Genomic DNA, 17444 nt, shown 5'->3' on the forward strand with positions numbered 1-17444 from the left:
TTCTCTGCAGAGACTTTGACTCCTTAAGTAAAGAGAATGTCTACGAGAACAACCACCTGGTAAGAGCTTCAAACCATGCTGAAAGAGAAAGTCCACCAAATTTCATGCATTTTTTCAAAAAAAAAAATCTCACTGCAAGACCAAAGTCAGGTTTTCAGATTAGATTTCAACAGTCTGTTCAGTCAGAAAATCACATTAAACTAGATTTTTGCTAATTAATATTAAATCCAAACCAAAACTGATTTTAATTGACTTGTTCATTTAATGTTTTGAATGTTTTCTTAGAAATTGTATTGTAAACAATCACACCTCTCTCTCACATGTGCACATGCACACACACACTGTATGTTTTTTTTTTACTGTAGAGATTTTAGCCCTATCCGGATGGGATTAGTTTCTTAGGGGGTCCTGGGGTTAATTTCTTTTTTATAGGGGGTTCCCTATGATTTTATTCCTGTCCAGAATGACCATGTACATGTTTTTTTTTTTCTCAGACGTCCTTTGAAAAAAATTATAGGCTGAAATACCTACTGTTTTTTTGCTGAACTCTGTGGTCCTCCAGTAATTTTAGTCCCGTCCAGATGCACATCTCTGAGTTTCACCTCCTCGCATTTATAGTAAAATAGCTATTTTTTCCACTGCCACGCACCGTAATTACACTTCTAACCGATCCATGTAAACACAACTGCGAGTGGAAATGGGGGGGCCTACTGAATGTGAGGTCATGTGACAGAGAAGCCAAAAAAACTTACTGGTCCTCCTGTTTTTATTAATTGCAGTCCGGATGCAAGAGTTTTATCACTAGAAGTGAGTAGAAGTGTGAAATATTTTTCACAGACGTCTCTCTGAGAAACGTATCCCATCCGGATAGAATAGAATATCTATGAGAACAACCACCTTGTAAGAGTTTAAGTCATGCTGAAAGTGAAAGTCCACCAAATTTCCTTCATTTTCCTAAAATATTCAGACTGCAAGCTCAAAACAGAAAGCTGGTTTGAATTGGCATTATGACGGGGCTTTCACACCTACCTTGTTTTGTCCAGACTTTCCGACTTTTTAGTTTGTTCCAAACCAAAGTAGCGGGTCTGAAAGAGGCCGTGAACCGCAGTCCGGACCAAAGGACCAGAGTTTCATCTAACCAAAAGAAGATCCACTGAACCACAGTCCGGACCAAATGACCAGAGTTTGGTCCGACCAAAAGAGGATCTACTGAATCACGGTCCAGACCAAAGGACCAGAGTTTGGTCGACCCAAAGAGATTGTTCGGACCAAAACAATGTAAAAACACTTTTCTAGATGGCTCAGACTTTAAAGTTGAGTCAGTCTTTAAACAAACCAGTGGAAAAGATATCTCAGCTTTGCAGAGAGCTAGAATTCGACACAACTAACCAGACCAAATATATACAATGTAACACAAAACTTTGTGTATTTTCAGGTGTGAAAATTCCCTGAAATCAAATTGCGTTGTAACTGAAGCCGACCTCGTTACCACAGCAACCCTTGCAGAAAAGTTTGTGATGTCTGGACATGTAAATCTGATCTGATTACTTGCAAACAACAGTGTGGACAATCATCTCAACAGATTTGATTTGAGAGACAAATCTGATTTGCTTGCAGTCTGAACACAGCCTCTCTGTTTAAAATGTAAGCAAAATCATTCAGAGTGTCCTGGTGTGAAATGCTTGATTGATTGTGAAAAACCTTTCTTCACAGTGGTTGTTAATAGGAACCAGTTGCATTCACATCAACATAAATTTTATTTGCCACCCACAATCACAATTTTACCCTAATGTGTCAGCAAAGTTTTTAATAAAAGGAAAAAAGGGTGGATTTACTAAATTTCTGTAATGCATCAATTAGAAGGCTATATATGTATATAGTAGATAAGAAAGATGCCTCAGACAAGAAGTCCAGACCGAAAAATTTCAGTACACGTCTTTGCTGCACTCATTTCTCCCAAGCCCAAAAGTAATCTGTAGTGTGTGTTTACTATGGACCTCTACCTCCAGCATAAAAATGTCATGTGATCACAGTCTGCAGTGTGAAAAGCTTGTTTTGTTGCTTGCCGTAGGTTTCGCAGTTTAAGTTCTCTGTTATTCACAATGTTATTGCAGCTCTTACCACATGTTTATCAATAGGGTTACACATGTAACTATATGGTTCCAATCTGCAAGAGATTGTCCAGATTTCTGGTCTTTCAGCAGGGATAAATGTTATTGAGGGCACGTCTAGCAGTCAGCAGTCTCTCACAAAGAGGTACACTACCTAGATGTAGCATGTGGCAGCGAGGAAAGCATTTTTATGTCCACAGACTCTTACTAGTGTATCTTAATGTGTGGTTCTACATGAGGAATTGAACTCCAGTGTGTCTGGAACCTTCAGCCTCAACAAATCACTCTGTTTAACATTCAGTAGAACTGATCTTGCACAATATTCATCTGTACTTTCAAAACAGCTTTGGAATTTGTGACTCAGACATTCCAAGTTGAGTTCGTATTTCAATGCTGATTAATGCATATGAGTTATTGGGACCTCTTGGTTTGACTGGTCAAGGCTCAGGACTGAGTGACCGTTATGTGGAATGTGCTGCTTTGCTGTTGCCATGAGATGCTGTTTATTTTTGTTCGAAAATCCAACATGGTTGGGAAAAGTGCTGCTAGTGATTGAGATTATAAATCATATACATTCCAGTGCTTCCTGTCCTTCATTCTCCTGGGAAAACTGTCTAGAAATGGCATTGCCAGATCATCCCAATGTTGTAAGGGAAAAGGTGCAGAAGAGGAAAAGAGTGTGAAGTGTAGATGTAGGTAGACAGTTCACTTAGTGATTATTAGCATTGCAAATTGCAATACTGGGATAAATTAGCCCTAATTTAGTTTATTATGCCACACATACTTTCAGGAGTTTTTTTCTCCTGACTTTATGTTGGAATTTCCAGTAATTGTGTATCTGATGGATTATGGTTGTATTGTATCCAGAGTAAAAGCAGTGTGAATGCTGGGGACTGATTATATAGTAGCTAGCTGTGCTAACCCAACATTCCCACTGGTTGTTCACCATTTTTCAGAGCTACAGTGAAGGAAATAATTATTTGATCGAGACCTGCTAGAGGAGGTGGTCCTGGTCCGGTCACAAATGAACTCTGGAGCGGTTCGCTTGTGGTGTGAAGACAATCCGGTCTCGATCTGACCCAGAAATCAACATACTCCTTTTATTTGAGCTAAACTGCTGATAAAGTGAAGTTTAATCTGATATATTAGCCACAGCTATGAACAAACACTGTCTCTGTTCCGTGCTGTTTACACGCACAGTCTGTGCGGCGTTCACTGCTCTGTACTACGTGTACATCTGCACTGCACATCCCATTGAAAACATCCCATTTAAAAACGTGATGTTTTTTAGCGTTTGGTTATAAAGCAGCTTCACACTGCACAGATATAACGTGCTGAAACACAGAGTATTTTATCTGTATATTTACCTTTTTTCTCTCGTTCCAGATAGCTTTGACCAATCAGAGGATACAGCATGCTTCCGTGGTTTATTGGTGCACATTTTGGTGCATTCAGGTTTATGTCTGTGTAAAACCAAATCAAACAGAGGAAGAAATGCTCAGAGTAAACAAACTTATCAACTGATCCGGAACATAGAAACTTTCACAACTACAGGTGTGAAAACGCCCTTAAATATCTTAATAAAATATAAGATGTCATTTGGATGTAAAGATTCTTGAATATTCATGAGTATGAATATGGCTTTGTCTATGGCTTATCACAGCAGTCACCCTGGAATAGTGCTGGTGTTCTGAGGTGTGAGGCTACCTAGGATTTCCACTCTGGCGTAGTCCAGAGGTCTGCCCTTAAGTTTTATGTGATCTGTTACTGTTTGTTGGGTGGAGTCACGTTTGCAACACTGTGGTCATAGTGGGCAAACAGTCAACAGCCTGCAGGTTGAGTTCAGGCAGGTACTGTAACTTGCTGGGAGCTGGAAGAGGCAGGCTTGGATAGATAGAGTGTACTTGCACAAGGCCCAGTTGATTTGTGCCACGCCCAAGCATGATTGTCCCTACTCCCCTGCTGACCTCCCTTACACTGTGTTTAACTGTGTTTTGGATCACAGTGCTCCTTACTTTTGCTTTCACACCAACCTTGCTCTTTAGCCTTTCCTTTTTGGTCCAAACAACCCAGCAGGTGTGTGAAAGGTGCCGCAAACCTCGATCCAGATCAAAGAACCAAGAGTTTGTCTTGGCCCAGATGAACTGAACCATAGTCTGTTTTGTCTGCAGTAAGAAAAACACTTTTCTAGATGGTTTGGACTTTGGAACAAATTACAGGAAGTTTATTCAGGCTGTCGCTACCAATTTAGTAACTGAAGGAGGAAAAGAACCAGTGTCTAATCTGACTAACGTTCACATGCGTGCCTGTCATAAAAGAAATTGTAGGTAGATTCAGCTCACATAGTTACTGATGCCTGGATGAAGTTCTTTAAGAGTATTTTTACACTAGAACTATTTAGTTCAGGTAAAATGGACTCCAACTGTGATCATTCACTTGCTTCCATCCAAATCAATCATCAAATATACAGTACCAGTCAAACATTTGGACACATTCTGATTTTTTTTCTTTTTTCCTACATTATAAATTAATATTGAAGTCATTCAGATTATAAAGGAACACGTAAGGAATCATATAGTATGTTAAAAAGTGTAATTTTGTATTTTGTAACCAAAATACTCTGTGAAGAAGCATTTAGGTGCTTTTATCTAGGGAGCTGTTTTCTGTGGTTTCTGAAGCTGGTAACTCCTGGTCTTCCATTCCTGGGGTGGTCCTGATGAGAGCCAGTTTCATCATAACGTTTGATGGTCTTTGTGATTTAACTTGTAAGGATACTTGAAGTCCTTGAAATTGTTTATATTGACTGACCTTCATTACTTAAAGTATATTTTTACTTTTTCTTTAGTTGAGTAGTTCTCGCCATAATCTGGATTAGAACATTACTCAAATATTCACTATTCACTGTATACCTGTAACTCTACCTCTTCACTACTTTACAACTGATGCTCTCAAACACATTTAGAGACAAGAAATTCAAGTAATTAACTCTTGATGAGTTCAGCACAGCTGTTAACTGAAAACCTGAATTCCAGGGGATTCTACCTCATAAAACTTACTAAGAAAGTCTAGCCAAGATTTGTAAAACCGTCATCTAACACAAGAGGTGCTATTTTGAAGAATCTAAAATATTAAACATATTCTGTTTTGTTTAACACTTTTTTTTGTTTATTAAATAACTCCATATTTTTTTCTTTGTAGTTTGGATGAGTTTAGTATGAATCTACAATGCAGAATATTTAAAAACAATGAAAAAAACAGTTAATTTAAGGTGTGTTCAAACTGCTGCTGCTCCATGCTAAGCTGCTTTCACAGTGAATGGGGTAGGCTCAGCACTTGCCACTTATCTCCACACAGCTCTGTTTACTGATTCAACAACTAACTGGACCTAATGTGTACAATGTTACGGACTCATGAACTTTAAATTTTGATTTTGGAATGACATTTTAAGAGTAAAGAGGCTTTTATTCTCTTTCCATCTGAGTACAGGTACACAGTGTAACGAAATTACATTTCTCCGGAACCATGGTGCAACATGGATCAAAAATATAATAGAAAAACAAAGTGCAAACGTGTAACAAAAGTGCAACATAGACCTATAACACTACAATAAATATAGACGAGACAATTTAACAGACAGGACAGTGGAGTACCGATACGGTATAATAAAATGTGCATATTGAGGATAAGGTGCAGAGATATGTAACATACTTTAACATATAGAACATATATTATCACAGCAGTTACTGAGGTAGAGAGGTTATAGTTATTTTGGAAGAAGTAGCAAATATTTCTGATAGGGGATAGAGACATTTCATGAGTAGGATGAGTAGTGCTGAGGGGGGTTCAGTTCAGTTCAGTTCTGTGTGTTGAGGAGTCTGACTGCCTGGTGGAAGAAGCTGTTGCAGAGTCTGGTAGTGGAGGCTCAGAACGAAGAGTCCGTGTAAGGGATGGGTGGGGTCGATGCAGCGTGTGATGTAGATGTTGGTGATGGAGGGGAAAGAGACTTTAGTGAGCAGGTGTGAAAATGCTGCAAATTAAATGTCATTACCCAATAGGGCTGCACAATAATGGAAAAAAAATACATTGCAAATGTTCTTTTTTTCTGCAATTTATGAATTGCGATATTAAACAATGCAGGTCCCATGAAGTCACCAGCCCCGCCCCACCCACGACTGTCTCGGGTCCAGACCGATCAAGAGCTGAGTCAGGGCCGAGCTCAACTCAAAACCCGAGGAAAACAGCAAAACAACAGAAATCAGCTCTTAAATCAGACATTTAAACGACCCACGTGCCCAACCATGTAGTTACCTCGTGTTTACTCCTGGCCCCCTCCCCCTTGTGCTCCCACAGGCAGCAGGAACCTGTCACTTACACAGACACAGAGACAGCGCTGTGTATCTACTTCTTGTGTCAAGCATCAAATGATTTAATTGCTTTAATTGACATCGCAAATACCTGTAATGTGACTATTGCGCTTGTGCACATCGCGATGGCGATGCTTAAAAGATATATCGTGCAGCCCTACTGCCCAATTTGTGTTGTGTGCTTGATTTGGATTGAGCATGCACAGATTGCACTTATTTTCCATGTTTTTGACCACTCCACTACACGTCACTTTCAGTATATAAGATTTATCTATTATGCAACACAAAAAAAGCTTCTGTTAGTCTTGCTGCTCATTTAAATGTTTTTTTAACAATTTTTTTACAAATATTTGTTTAATGTATCAGTAATGTTAATCGTTTATGGTTAGTGATCATGCTAGTGATAATGTGTGATGTGTCGGAATCCGGCTGAACAGTGACTGTTTTCTGAATTTGTTGCCATTTAAATGCATAATTTTTTCCCGCTACCAATAAATAGCTCAGCCACCCCCATGCTTAACAGATAGAGATGGAGACTGTTCTTTATACCCTATTCTGCACTTATCTGTACACCAGTGTTACTGTGATGTGAAAATGAAACGATTAGGTTGTATTTGCTTACGCATATGTGTACAAAAAAAAAATAATAATAAAAGTTATTTTTTTTTTTTTTGCACACACATGTGAAAGAAGGAAGCAAACAGGGATGTGTATTATGTAAGTAAGAAAAAAAAACGTGGCGGGAAAGTGAAAATGATTAATCAGTCATTGTTTTCCTTACTTTCTTTTTACATTTAAAAATAGAGGGTGTTTTCTTCAAATGTTTTCTTGTAACTGTTCATGTCTAGGCATGTAGGTAGGTAGAGTGACAGCTTTAATAAAATTAGCTTTAATTCTCAAAATTGGTTGACTACTGCATGCATATCAACCATTCCATTTGTACTTTGTTTGTTTAAACCCCTTATAATTTCAGAATAAATGGTACTTTCTGTGCTCAGTGAGGACTTCCCCACCTCCGTTCTTCAGGAGCAAGAGAAACTGGAAAAACTGAAAGCAAATTGGAATTGTGAGGCACAATTATAGAACAGATAGGAAGCTTGGCGTTTTCTTAAGTCTCCCACAGCCACGTCCTTTCATAGCGCCGAAAGTGAAAGTCAGTTTGTGGTTGATCTAAAGTAAACATCGGCCAGTGTCTGATTTCTGAACTGATTGCTGGTGAGGGCTTTTGTGTGCGGGTCGTTTCTCTGTTACTTATTAGATGTGAAGAACAGCTTCTCTTATGCTGTTGCTTTCCTGGAAGTTTCGTTATGCAGATTTCTTCCCTGGAACATGTTCATTGTTCTCTCCCACTCTCTTTCATTCCCTCTTCCACTCTTTAGCTTTCTCACTTGAAAAAAAGAGAATGTGTATTAGGAAAAACTAAAAGTAAAACCTCTACCTTTTACCATTTCATAATGGAATAAAGAACTGACAGTTCTTAGGAACTGGAATGGTAGCGATTAAGCTAAGATCTGGAAGACCAGGAAAACTTTTAGGAAGAATTACTCCCTGGATAGAGCAAAAGAACAAAAAAAAAAAAGAGATCACTTCAGTTTCTGAATCAGTTTCTCTGATTTTGCTATTTCTTGGTTTATGTTTAAGCAAAATGAACACTGTTATTTTATTCTATAAACTACAAACAACATTTCCCCCAAATTCCAAATCAAAATGTCGTAATTTAGAGCATTTATTTGCAAAAAATGAGAAATGACTGAAATACTAAAAAAGATGCAGAGCTTTCAGACCTCAAATAATGCAAAGAAAACAGATTTCAGAAATCAATATTTGGTGGAAGAACCCTGGTTTTTAATCACAGTTTTCATGCATCTTGGCCTGTTCTCCTCCACCAGTCTTACACACTGCTTTTGGATAACTTGGTGCCACTCCTGGTGCAAAAATCTAAGCAGTTCAGCTCGGTGATCATCTATTTTTCTCTTGATTATATTACCGAGGTTTTCAATTTGGTAAAATCAAAGAAACTCAATTTTTAAGTGGTCTCTTTATTTTCCATGTTTATGCAGATCTTGCAACTAGGGTTAGTCCAATCACCTGTGCATGGGTGACGTAACGCTGAGAGCTTTTTCACAAAAAAAGTCTGCGTCACAAGTGAGGGATACAAGGGTAAGAGTACAAGGGTACAAATGAACCAAAGTCAAATGACCAAATAATTTTGGTGTGAAAACACCTTTAAAATGGGTGGTGTTTTATTAATGGCAGTTATATTTGGTGCATCCCTACTTTTTGGTCATATTGAGCCAAAGTATGGGTGGATAGTTATATATGACAACACCTCCCCATCTGGTAAGCCAGTGGCACTGCGAACTCTAGTGTTTACAGGTTGTGCCTCTTGACAAAATGAACAGACACTTTTGTTTTGGCCCCTTTTTTCCCCATTTTTTGCTTTTTAAAATCTGAACAAGATGGAAATAAAGTAGACTTGAAACTGGTAGCTGTCCTGTGACATCTGCCCACCCCAATACATACAAAAGATTCACTTCACCCACTCAGTGTTTTTATTTCCTGGTTAGATGGCAGGTCATGTTGTGTCTTGTTGATCGTTTTGATCTTTTTGGTAGTGCTGTAATGAAATAAGGGTCAGGTTCATGGTGGTTGGCTTGGCAGTGGAATGAGAGAAGCAGGAATGCTGTAGTTCATCCCTCATGTGAAAAGTCAAAGCCCAGCCCAGCTCAGCTTGCCAATCCTATGTATTAAACCCACAAGCCAGTCATTGATAACCCAATGCTCTAACCACTGATTTGATGTATGGAAGTGGCCCAAATTGGAGTTGAATATGGCAAATTCTCTGTTTTTACTCTTCACACTTACATGTGTGTGTCACCTTGGGATTCTCTAAACCCTCGATTCGATTTTATTTCTGATTTTAGGGTCACGATTCGATTCGATTCTCGATATACTTTTTTTTTTTGTTGTTTACAGCAGAGAGGCCTATGCCAGTTTTAGATTAGTCTATGGTCAGTCATTGGTTTGAGTCATCAAATTTACAATATCTTATTTCAAAAGGTGGGCTTGATATAAGTGATGCAAAGTGATACAAGTGATCTGTAATACACCACAGTAGGCACTAATGGTCACATTTAAGTAATTTAATTAAGATATATATGTAATGCCATCTAGTTCCTTTTTTTGGTAGCAGCAGTGTGCACTATTAAAACAGCAATGTGCAACATAAAATAAATAATAAAAAAATACAGGAACAGTCATGTACAAAAAAATAGAACAATTAGAGCCCTAACAAACTGAACTCTATCCTACTATAACAGTTAAACATGTTTAACACATGTTTCTTTAACAAAGATATATTATTAACTTTATCTGAGAGAAAGATGCTCCTTAAGGTACCAAAACTATTAACATATTTGAGGCTAGACAAAACGTCTGTTATTTTTATATTTTAGAGTTTTTCTTTAAGGAGAAGAGAATGTCCACATTCTCTGCAGAAAGGGCTGCTCTTTGAGCAGTCACAACGTCCGCGGCGCCGTTTCCGTTTGCGTAGCGCGCTGCGCCAGTTGCATAGCGTGCGCGTGTGCTTGCGTAGCTTAGAGGGAGGGATCGTCGATCCTCTTTTTGACTTCGAGGCTCAAACCCAGAACGTAATTTCGATAAAATATCGAAATCGTGACACCCCTAGTATTTTGGTTCAGACTGTGCTTCGCAGCAGATTCCATACTTGCTATTTTGGTTCTGACCAACCTGAACAGTCTAAATATCTGAACTAATGTAAATTATGTAGTAGAATGTGAAAGCATTACAGTGTATTGCAATGTGGATCCAGGAAACCAAACAAGATTTGATCTGATTTATTGATGGACCCCTGACAAATATTAATGCGGATTAGTCCCCACCTCAGATTAATATGTGTCCACATACGTCTTCCCTCAAGCCTTGTTTCTTATTATGTACTTTTGGCTTATTATTTACCCTTCTCTAAGTAGTTTAGCATTTACGCAGCTGCACCAGAGGCATTCCAGAGGCAGCTGTTAACTGCTAAGTTCCTGTCACTGATTTGACAGTAGATTAGGATCAAGCTTCATTCCAGTGAAGATTGCTAAAGGTCTTCCATCTTAACATTAATAATCATGGAGGTGCTCTCATTTAAAGTTGTGAGGAAGTGGCTGTTTTTAAGGGTAATAAACTGAAATGTAAGGGTCAATAACCTTTTTAAACAGAAGATCCAAAGACAACAAATGCATTTGAGAAGATCGTGGACACAGGCCCAGGCCTAAAAAGAATATTCTTATAGATAGATAGATAGAAACTTTACCTCCAAGAGGAGAACTTTATATGTGTGATTAGAGTATTAAAAAAATGATATGTTTATTTGGGAAACTATTGGAACAACTGAATAAAGCTCTAGTTTGCTGTTTCATATCTAGCCCGAATACTAGATGACATATGGTTTGGCATAAAGGCATACAGGCTCTGTATGGCATTTTCTGGCAGATTTGCCCACAGATGTTACAGCTGGCCCTGTAGATCCTGCTCTACCCTTAAAGGATGCAGAAACTGTTTCAGTCTGGTGGAGACGTTGCTGGGAAGGCCTTGCCGTTTGTGGGTGATCAACTGCCGCATACATCTCTCTAGCTCATCACACTAGCAGTAAAGGACTGCTAGTGTGATGAGCTAGAGAGATGTACCTATAATAATTTACTCATCTGCCTGAGACATACAGTAGAAGTGCTGAAAAAAAATAATTCTTTAAATACTAGAATCGTGATTCCTTGTCCTGGCGATTTTGAATCGATTCAAAATGCCTCGAAATCGACTTCGAAAATACGAAGTACTTTGGAAATATGTTTAAAATATTTTCAAAAAAATTAATATGAAATGTTGCAAAAAGTTTTATCTTCTCAATCACATAATTTATAATTTAAAATATAGACAGATATTCACACCCCTGACATACAGTGGTGTGAAAGTGTTTGCAGTCTTATGTTTAAATGAAGGTTTTTATTAATAAGTCATCAAGTGTTGGTGGTAACTTGCAGGGCGTATTTCACAGCCCTGTGGAGGACTTTTGGTTCACTCATCTTTGCAGAATTGTTGTCATTTCTCCACATCGTGTGTTACATTTACACTGATGTAACAGGACACAAACCTTTTAAGAAAAATAACTTTTCATCAGTCCAGATTATTTTCCTTCTTGGGGATCATCAAGTTGTTTTCTGGCAAAATTGAGACGAGCTTTATTGTTGTTTTTGCTCAGCAGTGGTTTTCGTCTAGGAACTCTGCTATGCAGGCTATTTTTGCCCAGTCTCTTTCTGATGGTGGAGTCATGAACACTGACCTTAACTGAGGCAAGTGAGGCCTGCAGTTCTTTGGATGTTGTTGTGGGGTCTTTTGGGACCTCTTGGATGAGTCATCGCTGCGCTCTTGGGGTAATTTTGGTAGGCAGGCCACTCCTGGGAAGGTTCACCACTGTTCTATGTTTTTACTATTTGTGTGATAATGGTTCTCACTGTGGATCGCTGGAGACCCAAAACTTTAGAAATGACTTTAGAACCTTCTTCAGACTGATAGATCTCAATTACTTTGAAAATTGAACTCAGGTATTGTAAAATCAGTTATGTTTTAATTGGTAGGCAAACACTTTTCACACAGGGCCATGTAGGTTTGATTTTTTCTCTCTCTTATTAATAATAACCTTTATTTAAAAACTGCATTGTGTTTACTTGTGTTGTCCTTCAAGTAATGTTTAGCAGTAATATTTTTTTGTCACTAAGTGTAATTTTGAGGTGGTAGGATTTTGCTTCCTTGACTCTTAATCACCAGGGCTTGCGGTTGATGATTTTACTGTTTAACATGTCTTCAGTTGTATGCTCTGGTGAAATTACAGTGTATTATAAACTATTGCAGAGTGTGTGTAGCTGCTAAGGTCTGTGTTTACACTGACTCATAAACCTGGCTGAGTCAATATGAGCTGAGACTTGGAATCAAAAGTAAATAATACAGCATGTTACCAGCTTTAGCTTCCTGTAATCCTTTGTGCGTCTCAGATATGAGATAAAACACAACCTCAGCCTTTTCTTTCTTATGTGCAGTGAAGCTTTTCTTGTTTAGGACTTTACATAATGGTTCACCCTGTCTTTTGACTGGTTGAATTATCAATTGATTCCCTGAAGTGATATTTAGGCTACATTTGCATTACAAACATTAGTGATCAATTCTCTATTGTGTAGGTTCAAATTAAGGTTCATTAATGTGAGTGATGTGTATCAGTTGGTAAGTAAATCAGCCCCTGTCCCTGAGTCCTTGATTGTGATGTAGGAACTCAATAAAAAATGGCTTATGTAGCAAACCATGTTTTACATAACTAGCAGAGTCTAAAAGTGATGTGCTGCTCTCCAGTATCAACAACACAATTCTTCTAAAAGTTGCATTAAATTCTTTTTTGACTGTTTTTAAAAAAGGTTTAGCCATCTCAGTTATACTGAAAATGTTTATTTCTTTATGTAACCAAAAGTGAAGATATGATCTACTCTCAGGTTCATCTCAGGTCAGTGATCATTATCTTGGGTTGCGTAATGATGACCTTAGTAGACCTTGATGTTAGTGGTGGATTGTAACAAAGCATGTGTACTTCTTTCATGCAAGTAAAAGATTTTAATGTAGATATTAATGTAGTTACCCACAGATACAAATTATATAATAAATGTTACATTTTAATTGTTGCCTGGGTCTGGGACGCCAGACTTCACTGTTGAGCCTTCTGGAGGTGTCGTGGGCCTAATTCAGCGAAACACTGACGAAGGAAGGTGCCTGCCTGATGACCCCTGAGAAGAGCTTGCACTGAAGTTTGTGTTAGAGTTTGGATGAAGGGGATTGGTGTGGTCCTGCTCTTGTAATAATTTGTCTCATGAGTTTTTGTGGATGTCTGAGTACTTGGCAGTTGAGGCACGGACCATGAACATAGTTCGCTATGCTTCTGGATTCTTGTCGAGCCAGTATCAGATGGTAGTGGTTGCTGTGTTCTGCTCACGCAACTTATAATGTGATTTATTGTGTGTGATTGTGCTTAGGTAAGTGTGTTGTTGCCATAGTTAAAGGAAGTGAGCTTAGATTAAGGAGGGATTCTGTTTGTTCATAGGTTATTTTTGGTAGGTCTGTTACTTGGCAGTTGAGGCAATGGACCATGAACATAGTGTTAGGCTGTGCTTCTGGATTCTTGTCGAGCCAGTATCAGATTGTGGTGGTTTTGCTATTGTTGTTAGTTGAGTGAGTAGTAGATCCTGGCTGAGCCCTATGCATAACCCCAGCTGTTAGGTGCAGGATTTGTCAATTTCCTGTATTATATTACTTGCTGTATCTGTATTAGAAATAATATGTTAGGCAGAGAGGTAATGTTTTATTTAATTAATAAAAATTTATACGTAGACTGTAACAAATCAAAGATCTGCTCATTCCGAATTTTACCCTATTATTATTTTTGCTCATTCCATTAAAACCAAGCAGCTAAACAGAAAGCAATTTTATTTTAATATTAACCAGCAGCAGAGCTAATCTAAACTGTGTGGCTGTACTATTTATACAAATAGTACATTTAAATCATTTTTAATTTTATAATCATTAATATGTTTTTTTTATATATTAAATAGGTTACTGAATGTATCTGTGCAGTTGCCTGTCTGGTGCAGTGTTCTAACCTGTAACCTGAGCTTTCTCTGTTCTCTCGGTTTGTGTTTTATACGTTAGGCTTTCCGGGTGGCGGAAGAGGAGCTGGGCATTCCTGCGCTGCTGGACGCTGAAGATATGGTGGCTCTAAAAGTACCTGACCGCCTCAGTATTCTCACCTACGTCTCCCAGTATTACAACTACTTCCATGGCCGTAATCCAAGTAAGGCTTCTGAGTTATTGTTAAGTAAAACTAATACAGAGATTATTTTATATATTAAGAGTAATATACTGTATACTGTACACAGGTATGCTCTGTGGGAGGTGAGGGGGGGTGGTCACTCCTGCCTTTATAGACATCACTCTATTAGCATGAAGGTGTACTTGGGGAACATTCACAAATACAACACAGTACCAACATAACTGAGCAGTAATCGACCGATATTGTTCAATTTTTAATGGTCAATGACATTTATATATAGAAATAGTAGAGTAGTGGCTGATGTCTGATATATAAAGCCTATATTTAGCCGATTAGCATTGTGGTGTGTCTGTGTGTGGTGAATGAAGTATTAAAACCTTTTAAACAAAACCAAAATAAATTAATTACCGTATTTTTCGCACTATAAGGTGCACTTAAAATCCTTTAATCTTAAAGTAAAGCTACTCCACTGAAGCACAGCTTTATACAGGAGTTTCAGTTTAGTTCTCCATCACAGAGACTGGAGCAGTATTAGCATTAGCCGCTAACCACGCTAAGTGCTAGCTCTTCCGCCGTTCAGAGGTGAGCATTATCGGCCTGTAGCATGCTTCTAACCTCTGCTAGCAATGCTAGAGCATCATTAGCATTAGCCACTAACCGTGCTGTGTGCTATCTTTTTTGCCATTCAAAGGCGAGTGTATCAGACTGTAGCCTAATGGTTCCGTAGTGTGGTGCTGTTGAGCGGCATTTACTACTGCTAACCGTGGCTAGCGTTAGTGGTTAGCCGCTAATGCTAATACTGCTGCACCCAGCCTAATCTAAGATTACTGTAAATAAATGGAAGCGCTTTACTCACTCAAATAATACGTTTCAGGAGAGAAATCTGTGTAGATTAAAATACAGGTGTCTTTTAACTTTTACAGTTTTGTTTACTTACCTCAGCCTTACTTAACCTTGTTACCCCCCACCACCACCACCCAGCGGCGAGACCTGCTGAATAAGAAGGAAAACATGGCGACATAATGCGCCTTATAATCCGGTGCACCTTATATTCCGTAAAATATATTACTGGCACATTAATTATGGTGAAAGTTTTATATTTTTTCTTTAATAAAGATATATAGTAATGAGAATGCCCCTTGTAGAATGTGTAGAAACATAAAAATGTAATATTACAATAATTTCCTCTGTTTGTTTCCAGTTAAATGATGAAGTATTCACTGTATTCACTGTATTCCAGAAGTGAATTTTCTGCCAGCGCTTTTTTACTGTAAATTTAAAGGTTTTGTGTGCACGTCTTCATTCTGAATCTGAAGGTTCTCCACTCATACCTTCAGAAAGAGAATGTCAGTAAAGGCAGGAATGGTATAATTCTCATTGCCACTGCCATATAACCTTATTTATTATTGATATCCCAATAGTTGGGGGAATGGCCGGAATTAAAAGGCCAGCCACGGAGTCCATCGAGGAGCAACCTGGAAAGAAGAACCAGGCGGTCACAGCTAAAGTATATGGACCTCCTAAACCAGAAACGGAAAATAAGGTGAGATGTATGTCCGGATAAGCTTAGAATAGGCTTTCCAGGGTTGTGCCAGTTCACAGCTTTTCTGAACTAGTTCAAGTTCAGTTCATACATGCTCAAAGTGAACAGTTCACGTTCAAAGTTCACAATTTTAATTTTGAACTAGTTCAAAGTTCAGTTCATTTTACTTTTTTCGTGAGATATTCAAATAAATACTTTTTTTCACACTACAACCTAGAAATCACTATACGTTCTTTGAAACTGCTCATTGTAGATATTTGCTCATGACACTGCAATTGTGGGTTTCTTACCAGGTGATGAAAATGTTCATAAGGAGAATCGGTGTCTGTCTCCGTGCATCACTTCCACTAGCCATTTTTTTAAATTGCAGCGCTTTTTCTCTCTCCCTCTCTCTCTCGCCCTCACGCTCCGTGCTCTCGTCATTGGTCTCTCTCTCTCTCTCTCTCTGTATCTCTCTCTCACGCGCTCCGCGCTCTCGTCGTTGGTGTCTCTCTCTCTCGCCAGCCAACGTTCATTTACAGGGATGTCTGCTGTTCATGACACATAATGTGAACTAATTCACGTTCAATTTCTTTATAAAAAAATGTGTTGCGTTCAGTTCAACCTTAATGAAAAAATGAGTGTGTTCAATGAATGCGTTCTTTTGAACTTGTTCACGCACAACACTGAGGCTTGCATCATGATCACAACCAAATTTATCTAAATTTTATGCACTGTTTATTTCAACATGGTAACAAAATAGTTTTATTCTCAAATTGTGATTGAGTATTGCAATATGCAGTGTTCTGTAGCGGTGTAACGATACACACTCTGTTCATAATTACATTTTCTCACGATATATTAAACAGATTAGGAAATTATAAATGTTTTCTGAAGTGTAAACAAAAGGGGTGTAACAATGCACTCATGATTGAATTCAATTCACGATTCTGTATTCACATGTGAAATTTTCCCTTATTCCACATTTTTTGCACAATCCTTTAATTTTCCCAAAAATCTTTAGTGCGTCTCTTAATCTGGTGCGCCTTATTTACAAATTCTAGCAGTCAGGTTCTAAGGAGCAGTAAGTAAGTAGCCAGTCTGCTAAGTGCAGTGTTTTACAGGAGTTACAGTTTAGTTCTCCAGCATCGAGGCTAGAGCAGTATTAGCATTAGCTGCTAACCGCCCTGAGCGCTAGCTTAATAGAAATCTGAAAATCTAAATCTTACTGTAAATAAACAGAAGTCGTTTACTTACCCAAATAAGAAATCTGTGTAGACTAAAAAAACAGTGCTCATTTGACTTTAAAAGAAAGTGTTTTTTCTTAAGAATTACAGTTTTGTTTACTTGGCTTAGCTTTACTAAACTTGGGTAGCTCCCACCATTGGCACTCAGCTGCATTTTGTTAATTTAATTAATTTGCAGTGCAAAATAAAATATCTTATTTTTCACTACACTACATTATGCAAAATCCATTGCTCCTTTTGGTTTGGGTTGCTGAAGTCAAAACCCCCTTTGGGAATGCAGTGAAGCCACCCTGTGCACTGCTTCCCACCCGCTGCGTCTTTGTCCTCCAC

At 38.3% G+C, this 17444-nt stretch overlaps 1 protein-coding gene across 2 annotated transcripts in view; it reads left to right on the forward strand.

Moving 5' to 3' along the window:
* micall2b (mical-like 2b) overlaps positions 1-17444 on the forward strand; it is a 53346-nt gene that overhangs the window by 656 nt on the left and 35246 nt on the right. For both annotated transcript variants that reach the window (XM_049469832.1, XM_049469833.1), the window contains exons 2-4: positions 11-59; positions 14225-14366; positions 15767-15888. In XM_049469832.1, coding sequence (XP_049325789.1) covers positions 11-59; positions 14225-14366; positions 15767-15888 — 313 coding nt within the window. The remainder of the gene's footprint in view (positions 1-10; positions 60-14224; positions 14367-15766; positions 15889-17444) is intronic.

The sequence above is a fragment of the Astyanax mexicanus genome, chromosome 21, assembly GCF_023375975.1.
Source record: "Astyanax mexicanus isolate ESR-SI-001 chromosome 21, AstMex3_surface, whole genome shotgun sequence".
In the NCBI taxonomy this organism is placed as follows: domain Eukaryota; kingdom Metazoa; phylum Chordata; class Actinopteri; order Characiformes; family Acestrorhamphidae; genus Astyanax; species Astyanax mexicanus.